Source organism: Chaetodon auriga, chromosome 9 (assembly GCF_051107435.1).
Source record: "Chaetodon auriga isolate fChaAug3 chromosome 9, fChaAug3.hap1, whole genome shotgun sequence".
Lineage (NCBI taxonomy): Eukaryota > Metazoa > Chordata > Actinopteri > Chaetodontiformes > Chaetodontidae > Chaetodon > Chaetodon auriga.
Window position 1 is genome coordinate 23,234,525 of NC_135082.1, and position 16,775 is coordinate 23,251,299.

The following is a 16,775-nucleotide window of genomic DNA, read 5'->3' on the forward strand; positions in this document are numbered from 1 at the left end:
GTTTCATTTTGTTGTGCATTTGTTCTGTAACAAATCTGAGAATCTGCAGCTATGCTAGCAGCTCAGTGAGGCTGATAGCAAACATGCTCATAGTGACAATGCTAACATGATGATTAGCATCTAAGATTTACCAGGCCATCATCTTAATTTAGCCTGTTAGCATGCTAACTTGTGCTAGTTAGCAATAAAAAAAGTTCAGCTGAGGCTAATTGAAACACATTTACTTCTGCAGATTTTTAATCAAAACCCAAAGTGTCAAATTGAATCTTTGACCTAATGATGGTGCTGGATTAAAAGTCAGGGGATCTCCAAAGTTATTAGAATTCATCCACAAGGGACGATGAATACACTGCAAAAGTCAGCCTCGTGGTGGCGCTAGAGTAAAAGTTCCTGATTGTAGACTCATTTACCATAAGTCCAGACACTCTCCTCAGCTAAACATTGTGCACTCCCGTCTCCCAGTACCACCAGCTCTCCACCGGAAGGCAAACTGTGTGTGACGGAGGGCTCTTGTGTATCAACCACTGCACAGAACCACCACGAGCCTTCCCCTCTTCACTGCTCTTAGTGCACCACGGACTGAATCCCCACTTACCTCATCAACAAATTGCTTTGAGGTGAATAGCCCTCAATTTAAGAATTTGCATAAGTTATTCCTGTAGCCTAGGCCAGTCCAATTAATATTTATGGGCCATGAGCAATTCTCTTCCTGGGCAAGAAGGTGGAAAAGCTAGCCTCTAATCTCTGAAGTCAAAATTTGCCCTGTGGAGCACCTCCACTTACAACACATAGGAGGGTGAATTAGTAAGTTTACAACATGAGTACAAAAGCACAAACACCTCTGCACTGGAAAAATGTAACACAAGCCCCAGAAAATCCTCCTGGCTCTGCTCACAGCAACTTCCCCTTCTTGTTCACATGATTCTTGGAAACACGGCACTAATTATGCTACAGGTGAAAGCTGTATCTCTTCTTTCTAGGGAAAATAAATATTATTATTCAGCTAAGTAACCGAAGGCACTAAAAACACGACCGACTCTAAAACTTCTTGAGTGTTTCTGTTAAAATATGCAACGGATGCCATTCTGATGGCCTTCGTCACCAAGCATAATTAGCCCATTAACCAGAGAGAGAGGTGGCCCATCTGGAGTCACGGTGTGCCAACAACAACATGGAGCTCAACAGCCACAGAATGATTGAGATAAACATTGTTTTATGCTGGAACCTGCCTGTACATCTCCCCACCAACGTCCCTGGGGGGGCTCCTCGATATAAGCCGCACAGCTCAGAGCATGGCTAAGACGTTCCTGTTTTCTGGGACAGAGTCTCCAACAAACCCAAATGGAACGACGACGTCTCGAACACAACATCGACCAGGCTAGGGTTTGTTTAGTTTGGTCCTGTGGCAACTGAAGCAAGCTCAATGTCACCTTCTGTTAGTCTCTGTGGGATTTCTAGAATTTCTTATTGGTATTACATTACTATGAGTGTTTTTCCAACAAGGCACTCGCTACTGATGAGTGGAGCTACCTGTTTCGTCCACTCTCCTCTTATTAAAATCAATTAAAGTCAATCAAGTTCAAACAATGTCAATAGCGTCATTAGAGGTATCACTTTAATCCACGAGCCTTTGCTGAAAATCAGGATGAGAACTGGCTTTATTGGCCAGGTATGTGTGTAAATACAAGGAATCTGACTCTGGTTTCAACACTGCACTCAATGCACTGGACTGGAGTCAAATATAAAATAAACATTATATACAAAGAATGTTGAAGCAGTAAACAATAGATAGAATAAAATGTACAATGTGCAGGCATTTATGTGAACTGATTTTCTCCTTTTTCAATTAATTTAATTGTAAATTTCAGGAATTAGTTTCTTCCTAAATTAGAAATCGCTGAGATGCACTTTTACAAAGCAATAATAAAAAATATCCCATGCTTAATTTAAAGACACATTTAATTAGAATATTCTCCACATATGTCTGACATGCAAATGAAAATGTCAGACATGTTCAGTGAGGAAATCTTCATATTTGCTTTGTTGTGTGGTTCTAAAAAAAAAAAAAAAAATCCACATGCTCTTTCTGCATCCAATCAGAGCATCAAACCTGGACTCGGGCCTGATTTGGCTCCCTCTGTCTGAACAATTGCTGAAATAATTCCAATCAGGCCAGTTTGCAGCGCTGGAACTGGAAAGCCTCACCTCAGCAGGTTTGCGCCTCATTTGAAATACAGGAGCTGCTGCTGTGGGTCAGCCAGAGTCCAGTTTAGTGGCTGCTCTGCACGGTATTCTTTAAACTCAATCCATAAAAAACATTTTTCTTTGAACTAATTTGTTTCTCAAGTAGCATGAAATATATTAGTCTTAACTTGAGCTTCAGCACAAAACAAAATTTCAATATGTAACAGATGCAGATGCTCCTGTTTTTGTCTGAGTTTGACTTTGTACGAATGGGATTGTGAGAGCTGACAGTAGAAAGGTATTAAAGTACGAGTGCACATTGTAGCTATTTGAGTCATTGCACCTGGCAGGTGAATTGGCAGTGGATGAAAGAGAGAGGAAGTGGTGGAAACACTCTCAGACACCTGAGGCAAGTGGCAGAGGGCTGCATCTGTTTAACTCACTCACACACACGCATGCACACGCACGCACACACACACCAAAGGAGCTGAAGAACCAAGCACGCGCTCTGGAATCAGGCCAAAAATACAATTCCCAAACATCCGACAGGTCTACAATTAAAACAAGTTGGTGATTGTTGGGATGAAAATGTTGTAAATGAATCCAATCTGCTAGAAGTGTTAGTGACAACAGCTGAACAAATGACTGTTTCTGCTCGGTTTCCCCGTGTAAACTGAGCAGATCTGTCATGAGCGCAAGTACAAATAAAAATAGCATCTGATTCCAGCACAGAGGAGCAGCCGAGTTATAAAAAGTATGTATACATCCATACTAATTTTATGACGAGAGATCATGAACGACAACAAGTAACAAAACAGTTAAGTCAATAAAGGGATTGTGAATATTGACATTGATCTCGCACATTTATGACCTCTCCTCCAGGAGAGCACTCCTCTCTCCATTCACCAATAAAACACTGGTTATAAGATCTTCCCAACAACCCCATATTTCTCCTTATACAACTGTGTCACATTTCCCCTGCCTCCAAGCTGGATGAATACTTATATATCCGCTCGGGGAGAAAGGCACAGTGTAAAGATTAAGGGCTTGGATGACAAGGGAGGGCATGAGGAGAGATGAATCTGTAAGGGGTTTATTGCCGTGGTCAAGATTCTAAAGGTTAGCAAGAAGTCAGCTTTGACACACGCTGTAAAAAAAAAAAAAGGTCCTCATAGGAAATAACGCCCAAAGGAGGGAGGGAGGATGAGCGCTGGTTCATCCTCCGGACCGACATAAAAGCATTTCCTGTTTGACAGAACGGGCTTTGGTTCTAGTACAACAAAGGCTTTGTGGACCAAGGTCTTCTTTAAAGTTCAAGTGTTTGGTTCGGTTTCCTCTGTTACAAGAGTTCAGCTCCTCAACTTGTGTTTGGTTTTGACGTGGCCATCTGCTCTGGCCATTTGAACCTCTCTGCCTGTGTTTTAACAGGAACCCCAGAGGATATAAATTGGCTGTCGTTCTGTGAACTGGGGATCACAAGTGTGGGGATGATGCACAGCCCCCTGTCAAAGGGAAACAGACAGGAATGCCTTGTTGGAAACTGTACTGGGGCCATGTCTGCATATCTGACTGAGAGCTTAGTCAGACAGACGCTACTGAATCATATCAGGACATCTGAAATTTCTGCAAAAAGGAAAAGGCAGTGGAACAGAAATACTGCTGGCAGAGATCAAACTCCATACAGAATAAGAGGCGCGCCGGCTTCATTCACTCTCGGCAGCTTGTCTATCATTGGTTCTGTTTGACCGAATGACACGTCTAAAGTTTGTCCAATACCACCGCTGATAATGGAGCCATGTTTTCCCTCCCTGGAGCTGAAATAAACATGTCGCCTCTGGCACAAAAACTACTGGTTTTCATGCACACGTGTGACAGCTTGTGCCGCTCCTCCACATCAGACAATAACAAGCATTCAGTGGCAATACTTAAGCAAATACCTCACTGTACAGTTAATTTTGTCTGCTTAGATGGTTCATTTGTTTCAAATATATAGCGTTAAGATGTCAACATTTGGTAGTGTCGGCATCTAATAGTGTTACGGTGCACAAACTCTATCTCTTTGAAAGGATATCTGCTTTCCAGGCTGGGAAATGTAGGCTGATTTTTTCCATGAATTACCCTGCTGGAGAATCAAAGGGAAAGTTCTGGTCTAAACCCTCAGTCGGTACAAATGTTCAGCCTTGAATATCTGGTAAAGTGGACAATTTACAGATAAGATTTTCACCTCTCGAACTGCCTCCAGGCACAATCAGGGACAGAACCTTCTAAGTGGACCAACGTGAGGAGGAAGAGAGAGGACTTTTTTTTAATTGGAGCTAGTGTCGCATGCAAGTTTGAAGGACAGCTGCAGATAAAACGCCGTTAGGAGTGTGGCCTTGAACTGATGAGGCTAACAGCTTGTTAGCTGTACAAATGAAGTGTTGGGGAGACCGTGTTAGTAGAGGCGAGACCGTAAGAGTGTGTCTGATTGAGACAGAAAGAGACATGAGCAGTCGTGAAGTCTTTTGGGGTCCAAATCGAGCTTTAACTGCTTGACAGTGAGTCCAAGTCATCTGCTCATAAGTCTTCATAAACAAGCTGCTGGTCGAGATGAAAAGACTCTCAGGTCTGAATGCTGACAATTAAAATGGTATGGTTTATGGTTTTGACATTTTCATTTCAAAGCCGTTTTAATTTTTCCCATTGCTGAGACCTTCAACACATCAGTCTGATAATTAAATATGTGAGGACTGGCTTGCTGTGTTTATTTCGTCTTACCTCCGTCAAAGAGGTTATGTTTTCGGTTCAGTTTGTTTGTCTGTTTGTCCGCAGGATTACGGAAAAACTGCTGGCCTGATTTTTAGGAAACTTGGTGTGAAGGGTTTAGCATGAGCGAAGGAAGGATCCATTACATTTTGGGATGAATTCAAATAACGGAAAGCAGAACCACAAATTATTTTTCACTTTCGTTAATGCTGTGAGAGAGAGCATGTGGCCTTGGCAGAATAACCATGTTTGAGATCATTCTAACAGGTTTGGAAATATATCCAGACATACATAGTGGTCTTGCTTGCAGCTTTGCATACAGGAGTGGACTACTGAACCCTGGCAGAGGTCTGCGTTCTCCAAGTGCCCTTCTAGTTGTGATCGGGTTTTGTCCAAGTCTCATATCAAAAGCTCAGTAATGAATGTTTTAGCTTCTGAGTCTCAAGTGTCAAGTCAAGACTTCAGGGACTCAAGTCCCGAGTTAGTTAAATCTCACATGCTAATTTTTGTGGCTTTCTACAAGACTGACTCAGGAAATGTGTGTGTGGAGACAAAACTATTAATATGATAATCTTAATAATGTCCCAAAATCGGTCATGCACCTTTTCCTACATTTGTAATTTGGCTGTTTGCAATTTGAGTTCAGGATCTGTCAACACTGATGCAGTCTGAGTGCAGCCTTACCGATGCAGTAGCACAGAATGATGGACAGAACCACAGCTATCCCCACAGCGATCAGGGCGGTGCACTTCCAGGAGCAATGCTTCGGTGACTTCTTGAACTTGAAAGCCCCTCTGGACAGGCTGTTTCTGGGCAAAGGGCGCGCCGGTGTGGAGTAAACTGTCCCCGTCGCCATGGTGTAACCGGGGGCTGCTGCGCCAAAGAAAGGTGTCGTTCCTGTGCCCGTTTTAAAAAGGAAGTGCCTGAAGACGGGGAGAAAAAAAAAGGATTAGGAGAAAACACTGCACAAACAACTGTAAAATAAGAGATGGTTCAAAACAGCATCCCCAAAGTCAAAGGCTCAAAGAGAGTCCACATTAAATTCAAAGAGCCAAATACAATAAAAAAATCACCCAGACACAGTATATGCAGTATACCCCGCAAAAGCAGTAAATCCCATGTGTATCAGGCTGCAAAAGGAACTGGGTTATATTGTAATATTCAGTACAATCCTGACATTGGAAAAGGTGAACAAAAAGTACCTCATAAAAACAATCATCTCCCACTTGCCCTTTTACAACTGGGCCTTTGCTAATAGCCCATTATACCTGGGGTAATTAAGAGGGTTTAATCAAATGCACTACGGAGTGATCGTCCTATTAACTTTTAAACCCCACGTGAAAAGCTCTTAAGTAAATGAATTAAGCCTTGTTGCCACTCTTGCCACTACTTAGAGATTAATACCCAAATGCCTCCAGGCTTATGGGGACGGCCAGGGAAATTGGACAGATTGACCATGCATTCCTAATGCTCCTCCAATGCAGAACTGTAGAATTTGTCCATTTTTGATTCAAAAAACAAGAATTACAGCTTCACGGTTGTACTCCTCCGCCAAACAGTCAGGATGCTGTGTACACCCATGTCTGTCCAGACTAATATATCAAGTGAAAATTTTGAAGGAAAAGCTATTAAATGTATTTTTTTTTTTTTGGCTAAACGGAAGTTATCTCGATATTGACATGTATGATTCCAGCGAATAAATCCCAGTGAGACATGCTGTCTTCACTTAGAGACTATTTTTACAGACAAGCACAGAGAACGGACAGAGAGCTTCATCACACGGTGCAAAGACAATCATCTGAAGCTCATTATCAGCAAATGTGACATCTCCTGCATGTGTGTCTGTCCTGAGAGAGGGCTCTCTCCTCTGGCACCCCTCCTCAAGCTTCTTTCACTTCGCCCATTAATGGGAGTTGTTCCGAGCCGAGGGTCTGAGGATAGAGAATCGTTTGCTGTACAGACTGTGAAGCCCCACGAGGCAAATTTGTCATTTGTGACAGAAACGTATACATTAAATTTGATTTGACTTAGATTTGTTGTTCTGTTATATGTCTATAAGTGTGTAAGTTCACCAAGAGAGAAAAAAAAAATCCTCTTGTGTGTTCACATGCTTGGCCAATAAAGCTGATTTTGATAGAGCATGAAGTTGTAGCCATGTCAGTAATGAAGCTTCAAATATGGATGTTGCTGCGAAGAAGCTATAAATTGTGAAGTGTGGATGCTTCACGCACACCTTCACCCGGCAGCACAGAGGAGCTATACGATCAGCACAGTTTCAAGGTGGACACCCAAGATTAGTGTCACCAATTCAGTGTCTGGCCAAAGGTGAAATACGGTCACAATCTGCCCTTCTCTTCCTGAGTTATGGTGTTGAATAATGGCCAGAAAAGTGTTTTTGCAGAATGTTATGATGTCACAGCGAAGGTGACATTTGACCTTTTGGTTATAAAATGTCATCGCCTCATCGTTTTATCCTATGAGACATTTGTGTGAAATTTTGTCATAATTAGCATTTAAATTCTTGAGCTATGGCCAAAAATGTGTTTTGTGAGGTCAAAGTGACCTTTGACCAGCAAAATCTAATCAGTTCATCCTTGCGTCCAAGTGGACGTTTGTTCCAGATGTAATGAAATTCCCCTCAGGCGTTCCTGAGATATTGTATTCATTATAAGGGGATGTACGAACGTATGGACAACCCTGAGACATAATGCCTCCGGCCAGGGCTGTTGCTAGTGTGCAGGCAGAATAAAATACCTTTAAAACAAATGATCTCTCTTGTGTTCAGATAATGGATACTCTAAATGAAAGTCTTAGCTTCTTCACCGGGATTACTTCAGGTGTTGAGCAAACACTTGACTGTAAAACTGGTTTATGTTAATTAATAATGCGAATAAAAAATCTGAATAAACAACACAGCCTTTATTATTCAGCTGAGGGTCGCTCCGCATGAGTGCACTCGTCGACACTCATTGTTACTCACAGAATGACACCTGAGTGTACCTGCGCAGTGCCGCTGCAGTCATATCTTATCAACCGGACCAGCTGGGGGTTAAGTGCCTTGCTCAAGAGCACTGCACCAGGGTAATAAAGAGAGCCAAGTGCTACAAATCCACCTCCTCCTCCAGCATTTTCCAAACAAACATGTCCAAGATCATGAAAGTCTTCCCTCCTTGCTGTCACACCCTCTACTTTTTCTTCTTTCCGAACATTTTACAGTGTTTCTTATGTTCTATAGATCCCAGGAGGCGCTGGCTGCGGTGGAACCGCTAATTTAAATACGCCAATAAACTGATAAAACGGTGTTTGCTCATCAATTATTTGTGCGGCATCTGTGAAGTCTCTATGTAAGTTTTGTAAAGGCTTTTTTTAAGCCTGACTGGGAGTCTGTATGGGAAGAGCTTGAGAACGGCTAATTGGGTGCATAATCTGAAGTTGAGCAGTTAAGGACGGAACGACTTGCTAATCAGTGTTCCCCTGATTATTTGATAGGAGCGGTGGGTCAACAAGCTTTAGGGAAGCTGCACCTAAACCTGTTCATTAACCATAAGATACTTTGAGTTGCACTAAATGTTGTGTCTGCAGACTTAGTGGTCCAAGGTAAGGCTGAGGGAAATTAATGAGGAAATTAGGAAAAGTTCCAACAGATTTGTTTTACAAAGGACACATTATAAACCTACACCACAATGCAATGCTCGTATTTCAGCCCTGCCTCTGAAATTTCGGCTACTTCCTATCTCCTGTGAGGATATCTCTGGGCTAAAACCTCCTTTGATCAATTCTCGACTAGAAGAACAAATGTCAGATTCGGATCGTCTGGCTCCTGCACGCCCCGATTGACACGTGCGGTCATGGACAGGCAGGGATTCCATTTAAAGGTTACCGTGTGTCACCGCTGGAATGACAATGCTCTGGCCGTCTGCGACTGAAGACGCTCAGATTCTTCAATCTGTAACAAGCTGTACTGTAGCTCCGGCAGAGTCTCTTAATACGCAGCTGGGTATGAATTGAGGTCAAAACTTGGACAACGTCGGAGGCGGCAGACGCGTAGTCAGACACACAGGCAAATAGACACCGCTATCTGGGGAGTTAAGTGTAAGTGGATGCAATCTGATGAGGCAGACAGAAGGGGACGTGGACGTGTGAGTTCATGTGTGCGTCTGCTGGGAGGTGTATGTACTCTATTTGAGGGGGGTGACTACCTATCGCAAGTGATCATGTGGAGACAGCTTTGCCAGTAAATAAAGGTCTCAAATGTGCCTGGGCTCTTATTTATGCAAATATATGAGCACATAATGTTCTCATGGCCTCCAAGTCAAAGACACCTGCGCTGAAAACAACAAGGGAACATCTGTACGGCGCTCCAGAGCCTTTCATAACACTGAAAACCGTATGACACGTAATAATGAAAAACTGTATTAATATCTGAAATGAAAACATGTATAGACAAATCTTAAAATGGTGTTTATTTGCACAATTTAGTTGACTGAACAATCTGAATGCACATATAATTACCACAAACATATGGCAAGCCGTGGGTGGTTTTAAACTAAAAAGTCAGCTGTATTCCAGTCATTTATATCCCTTCTGCTTTGCGTGAGAGAGCGCAGAGCGAAACTGAAAGTTGTCAGAATGTGTACAGGCCTCACCGAGACAAATTCCTGCGCCGGACATTTATTTGCACTCAGCGTTTCAAGTAATTCGGCCGCTGCTGTTTTTCATGTTTTTTTTTTTTTTTTTTCCTAAAGAGCAGAGTGAAGGGGTCTAAAGATGAAATGCTGTTGGACATGATTAACAAACAGCGGACGAGTGTAAATGTCTGCAGCTATACACACTGGATGACCGGCTGTAATTGATTACAGCCAGTGTGATGCAACAAGGCACATTACTATGCTAATCCTGCCAGCCCTAGTGATAGCAATGTGGTGCGCTGTGAGTGAGAGAGAGGCAAGGAAAAGAGACAATCAAGAGAGTGTGAGACGGCGAGAGAGAAAGAAAGCAAATGAATGGCCGTGTGATCGCAGTGTGTTTGTGTGCACGCCTGTCTGTCCCATTGAGAAGCCTGTAACACAAAAGCAGCAGCCACCCTGGTCTCCTCTGCTCTCACAACACTGCTTGTCATCAGGATGACATTTGAAAACATCCTCACTGAGGACAAAAGACTAAACAGTGAGTGGGTGGATTTGTCTACGGCTAAGCTCCAGCTGGAGGGGTGAGAGAGAAACAATGCGAATCGAAGCCCTCAGAATATGTAATCTGTCTATTAGCCGCTGTTCTGCGTTAGCATTAGCATTTCAAGGTGAGAGCTGGAATAATCAGGCCGCTTTAATCCAATGCCGAAAAAGCAAGGCTACAGATGTGGCGGGGGTCGCAGAGGCTCCTTTTCACACTCGCCGCCGTTGCCGTCGCTCTCCTCCGTATCACCACCTGCCCTCTCGTCAGGGGGCCTGCTAGCAGGTGCTATTCTGGTACAGCTAGCTCCGCACTGTGATGGTATTTCAGACGAGCTTTATTATTTTTTTTTTTTGTGCCGTCCTGCCCACGGAGATCAGCGTGGTGCCATCTTGAGTCGCTCCCTCAGAGTGCTCACATTGTTTGCACATGGAATTTAGTATATTTAACGAGTTTGATTAGGTTTGGCATAAGAGGAGCTCAGCTCTTATGTACATACATTTAAGACGGTTTTATGAGTCTAACTCTCGGCCTGAGACAGTAACTGAGACAGTTACTCTGCCGTTTAATCTCAAGGGACAACTGTGGGTAGGACATGCTCCACCACAAGCGACATGCTGGTGTATTTTAGCTACTGCAGGCTACATTTGTAATGAATAAATATGTTTTATATTAAAACCTATTTAGATTACGCTTCACTATCTATCCTCCGTCCATGAAAGCTTTTACATTTGCTGGCAAAAATCATCTGGAACAGATGCAGTTTATGTTGCCAGCAGCAGCAGCAGTTCATACTGTAACCTAAAATAAGAAGAAAATATTGCAGGAACTCTGGAATCACCACAGAAATGTGCGCTTGGCACAAAAGATGTTGGCAAAATAAAGGAAAAGGAAAACACATGAGAAAAAGGGAAAAAAAAATACGTCTTGAGGATTACCACTTTGTCTACACCACCATCCACTTTGGCAGGTAACCAACACCGCAAGCTCCTTTCTATTCCAAAAGGCTAGTTGGCTGGTATCTTAACACATGACTAATCAGTCCTGGTGCGATCCTGACACTGAGGCTGGTGTGCAAAAAAAAAAAATAGACAGAGAAAGAAAAAGTTCAATTTTCCTCCACGTTCCTCCTTGTGAAGCATGACTGTCTGACTCGTGATTTACATGAGCATCCCACACAAACAACGACGCACACACAAAAACCAAATCCTACTTGGATTACCTTTGCTATTCTTTTTTCGCCCCCGAGAACAATTCTAACACATTTTCCATCAGGAAAATGTACTGTCTGTGGGACCCTGCACCACATGATGATTTTGGAGCCGAGACATAATTTCATTTCACCAAAGGACTCCCCTGACACATGAATCCAATGAGGATTGACAGTACATTTATAACTGCAACGTGTGGCTGGGCAGGCCTTCAAAAGACTCATTCTGAAGTGTCATAACGACTGTTCTAGCTGAATCTCATTGAATCTAAGTGAAAAAAATGCTGAAGTGGGCTCCAAAGGACATACATATGTAAAAGCAGGCACCTACCTGCATCTTATCCACTGGAGCACTTATAGAGCGTATAGATGGCGCCACACACATGTCAAACATACAAATTTCACACACACTGGCACAGTCTATTTTAAACAAAGGATTAAATACTGCACAGGAATAATTACCGTATATGTGCATCGGTCTCTTAAGGGACATGCCAATTCATTTTATAATGAAATTCAAGGAATTTTTCTAATTGAAAATATCACACAAAACTATTTCAGTGAAGCCAAGTGGTTAGTAAGGGAAACCTGAGGGGTTTATTAAAAGCATTCCACACACTTTGAAAGATCTGAATGTCTCCTCGGCACTTGAGAATAGCAACGAGCATGATCGCTGCTCCGTTGCAAACTAATTGAGCCCTTAAAATGGAACAGTCTTGGTTATCATAAGGCAGAACAAAGGCTGAAGTAGAATAATGCCATAAACCCATCAGATGTGTAATACCAGCATTTGTCATGGTGACAAAAACTCCATTGTTTCGTCATGGGATTGAGACTTTCTCATCGTCTTACTCAAGTCTGAGTATCAGTTCGTTAGAGATAACTTCACCAGAATTGCTGTGCTTGGTGTAAATTTTCAATTTTACTACACACACTGTGTTTGTGTTTAAGCCCAGATAAGTTGATAGTGATTGATGTCCCATTTCTTCGTCCTCTTCTTTCCTCATTTGTCGAACGCGCGTGCTTGATGGCGAGTACAATTCAAGCCTCTCACCGCAGCCTTGGCAGTGAGATCACAGCTAGATCAGTGGCTCTATTCGCTTATTCACCATTAATAATGAGCAGTAGTTACAGTCGTCGTTACTGAGTGTGGCACTTCACACAAGAACACTGAAAGCTATTCACAGCGAAAGCTAGTTGGTATTGAGTCAAATTAGCACACTCGTGCTTTGAAGACCAACACTTTCATGCGAGGTTACACACACATAATTCATTACGGCTAATTGCTGTAAAAGTAGCTAATGCTGTCAAATGAGGGCTTTATTTTCAAGGAGATCATGTCACAGGCAATATATCAAACACGATCATAACATTGTGATTTATACTTGACACTTTTTTTAATCAACTGCCTTGTTCGTAATAATTTACTGTCTGCGCGTGTGACCGCGTCTACTGTCCTGCACAAAGAAATCGATCCGTAGTCAATGCTGAGGACTGGAATGAAAGTCACATGTCTGCAGTACGTGGAGCCACCTGAATATGTGCTGTGCCAGGACTTTGCTGGCCCAAAAATCCCCTGAAGGCAGCCTAATAAATACTTTCTGGAGCTTCTGTTTACATTTCCCAACCTGGTGGTTTTCTTGACATCTGCAATTATGTGGTGAACCAGGTCTTCCCTTTTGGCCCCGTTGGTGCGCAGCAGCCCTCTGTTCCCACCCACTGACAAGCACTTGATTTAGAGTCCACTGTGGTGATAGTGATTTATGCCTCGTCTGATGATAGGTGTGCACATATTGTTTTGTCGATACGGCTAAGACAGCTCAAGGTCATTGCACGGTTAGTATTCAATCACTGCATCTTCCCCAGAAAGTGAAACTGTCACCACATATCCCAATTGATTCAGTCAGATCATAAGAGGTTGTTACTTCATGCTGCCACAGACGAAATTCAAAGTTTACATTCATCTAAGCCTCGGAAAGGGTACAGCGTGCCAGGGAAATATCAGGCTAGAATGCAATCATCGACTCGAGGCCATTTCTGAGTCAGGGCGCAATGTACCACACTTCATTAGCCAGGATATTTTGAGCTCACTGATTAAGAGAGATATAACTGATGTTTCAGGAGGAAATCTTGGCAGAGGCTCTTATGACAAAGTAGTATCTTGCACAGCAAATTTTGATATAACACACAATCCGCTTTCCGAGTTCCTTGTTAAGTTATAGCGTCTTTGATTTGAACTGGGCAAGCTTTCTGATATTCACATAGTTCAGTCTAATCACGCACTCTCCTTCTGAGTGTAGGTCCATCTAATTTAGCAATCAGTCCTTAATTGTGGGTGCATACAAAAAGCAAAAACCTGACAACATTATTCTCAGCAGAGGAGAAACAATGACCGTATTTATCAAACTCAGCGGGAAACATATTATGCCATGCACAATTTGTGGCATGATAATTCATCCTGATGAGGCGTAGTCCCTAAAATAGGCTGAAAAATCAGCCGGCCCGGTTACTGCCAGTTGTCTTTGGAAGGATGTAGCCCACCACTTCACTGCACTTCTTCTCAGCAGACAGCGAGAAATGTCACTGCTGGAGTATATTATGTGCTGAGGTTCACGCCATCTAATACTGAACTTCATCCTGCCTGGATGGGTGACGCTTACTGTGTGCTTTCCAGAAACCCTTTGCAGGTCGTACAAATGAAGGTGAAGGTGTGACGGAGCCACAAACGCGCAAGCATTAATATAAAACTGATAATTCATGTTTGTCAACAAAAGAAACACACTGCTGGTTCAGTCACGACTGAGTGAGTCACTGTTAACCCTGACTGTGAGTTTTATGAATACGAGCCAACACCTGATGTCTCAAAAACACATCAAACAGGCCAGTGGATGCAGCAGACAGTTGATTTCGGGGAACCAAAATGAGGGAAACAAGCTATAAAATTAAATGAGTAAAACAGCTCCCGTTTCCTTGCTTGACTTTCAAATGTAAAATTTATACAATTCAGTTGGGAGCACACATCAAAAGTTGCAACATGATACTGAAACAGGAGTCAAATTAAAACGAACATTTTGAACAGCAGCTTGGCCCCTCGCTCATTTGTCTCACATCATTTTGTTTTCTGACTCAGTGAAAATGGCTTGATAACAACACCTGGGCCTGAATTTCCCAGCTCTGCTGTAGGTCAATGTGGGTCACTCACCTGCTCTCCAGGGCCACATTGCTGCCCAGGACCCAGCTGTCCTGCAGCTGGACGCATTCCGCCGTATTCTGCAAGTCGGCCGCCAGGCCGGCTGTGGGCGGCGGGCTCGGGCTCCTCTGATTGGCCAGTGAGCTGCGGCTCAGGGACGTGATGGACGGATGTTGCTTGTGTGGGGGTGGGGCTGGTGGGAGAGGAGGTGGGCCTTGCTGACTAGTTAGATGGTCACCTGGAGAGAAGCAGAGACATCAGAATATTAGATTGTGTCTCCGTAATAGCTGCACAATCATCAAAAGCGTAAGCAATTTGTTTTGCCGATTAAAAATCAGTCAGGCTGGATCGCTAAGAGACAGCAGATGGATCAGAGTATGCGTCTGCCTTGTATGTAAGATATGACAGCATACAGCCACCTAACAGACCCAGAAAAGCAAATACAACCAAGAGCAAGACATTAAAATGAAATGCAACCACTGCAAAAAGACAGAAAATAAGAGCCGCTTTTATGGCGACACACATAATAATTGTCGCAAAACGCCACACGGCTGACAGTTGGGTTCTCTTAAACAGAAGGTCACTTAGAGAGGCAGCTGTTCTTTTATGGGCGCTTAACGCAATGTTTCACGTTTGATTACAGCCAGAGAAGACTCTCAAATAACTAATGACCAGAACATCCATTAGAGCTCTGAGAGAACAGGTTTTCCAATTTCACACAAAGCTGTGTAATTGGCCCCCAGAATGGCATGTGGTGATTATCTATCCATCTTCCCTGTTTAAAAAGGTAAAAACCCACAGTGCTGACAATTCTGATTTGCTCCAATGAGCCCCAAATGGGTATCGTCTTTCTTGCCTTACAGAGGCTTGGAGAAGATCGAGAAAGCTTGGGGAGATGTGTCTTCAAGGAGCTGTTGTTTTTGCATTGACAGCATGAATTTTTATGAAGCCTAAAGGAGTTCAATTTAGAGCATACAAACGCTGGAGGTCGGCTCTGGTGCATGATTTAACCTTTGCTTCCTCAACCGTGCTTAAAGACCTTGTAGATTTAAAAGCCAAGGATCAAAATCTCATTCACTGAAAGGACACTAGTCACTGTTTTGAAAAGAGCTTTTAATGACCACCAAATTTTTGTCCTTGTCCATGTGTTTCTGCCTTTCGCTCTGCCCCTCTATGCATAAAATGAGCTGCTCAAAACAGCCAAATGAGCCTTGCATTTGGTTCCTCGGTGCTAAGAGGAAACATGTCTGCCATTCAGAGCTGGGAAATAATTTCCACCGCTTTGAGGTAAAAAGCTTTAGGCTATTGCACATACAGGCTACTGGAGCGACTGAAGATTATTTCTCTCGCATTCAAAGGAGGAATGCATCAGGAATATACTGTAAGGAATACTGTAATGAGAATAATTACCAAGAATAAAACTTCTCTACGACTTAATTGCAGGGACGGTGGCAGCTGCGGTAAAGTTTAGCAGAGACAGGTTGTACCAATCATTTGAGCGACTGCTTACTTGCATGGATTTATTGTTGTCTTTAAACAGAATACATTATTAGAGCGTCTGTGTACAGACAGCCAGGCAGACATACAGACAGAGGTTGAAAGATGAAGGGTGTGGAGCAGAATCAGGAGTGACAAGAGTGCACGGTGCTAGTGCAGAGGGCCAATCTAAAATTAATTAATCCCTGATTAGAGTTTGATCAAACCCAATCAAATATGATCCTCTCATCACCCCACACCACCTTGTTCAAAGTCAATCCTGGATCCAAACACATGAATTACCTGTGATCAACTGCGGTATTGGCATTTGAAAAATATACGGCTGTCATGACTTAGTGGTAATGAACACAAGACATCCCTCTCATCTTCTGGGCTAGACTGTAAGCCCTATTAGAAAAGTGCTAAGTAGGCTAATAGAAATGTGGATTATCTACCAACACTGGATGGTTTTACTTCACCTCTGGGCCTCATTCCACGGTATGAGCCCACAGCAGCCACCAGCTCCACTTCACTTTCCAGCAGAAGCATTTTTCATATAATCAGCATGCACTAATGCAACAGTACAGTGTCAATGAAGGGCTAAAGGGAAATGATGCAGAGGAGACAATCAAATGGCCTCTGAAAAACAGAAAATGATCTAACATGGAGGTAAGTGGGAAGCTGATGGGCAGAGAGGATTATTTTTAGATTGAGATGTTTTCGAGCGGAAAACAATTTTTTATTGTCACATAGGAAAAAATGATCAAAAGCAAGCTTAATGTCAATTCCAAGTAATCAAAT

The 16,775-nt window shown here is 42.9% G+C and overlaps 1 protein-coding gene across 2 annotated transcripts in view; it reads right to left on the reverse strand.

Annotated features, from left to right (window-relative positions):
- Window positions 1-16,775, reverse strand: part of LOC143325623 (teneurin-3) — a 140,910-nt gene that overhangs the window by 64,352 nt on the left and 59,783 nt on the right. For both annotated transcript variants that reach the window (XM_076738836.1, XM_076738835.1), the window contains exons 4-5: window positions 14,511-14,736; window positions 5,614-5,852 (exon numbers count right to left, since the gene is read on the reverse strand). In XM_076738836.1, coding sequence (XP_076594951.1) covers window positions 5,614-5,852; window positions 14,511-14,736 — 465 coding nt within the window. The remainder of the gene's footprint in view (window positions 1-5,613; window positions 5,853-14,510; window positions 14,737-16,775) is intronic.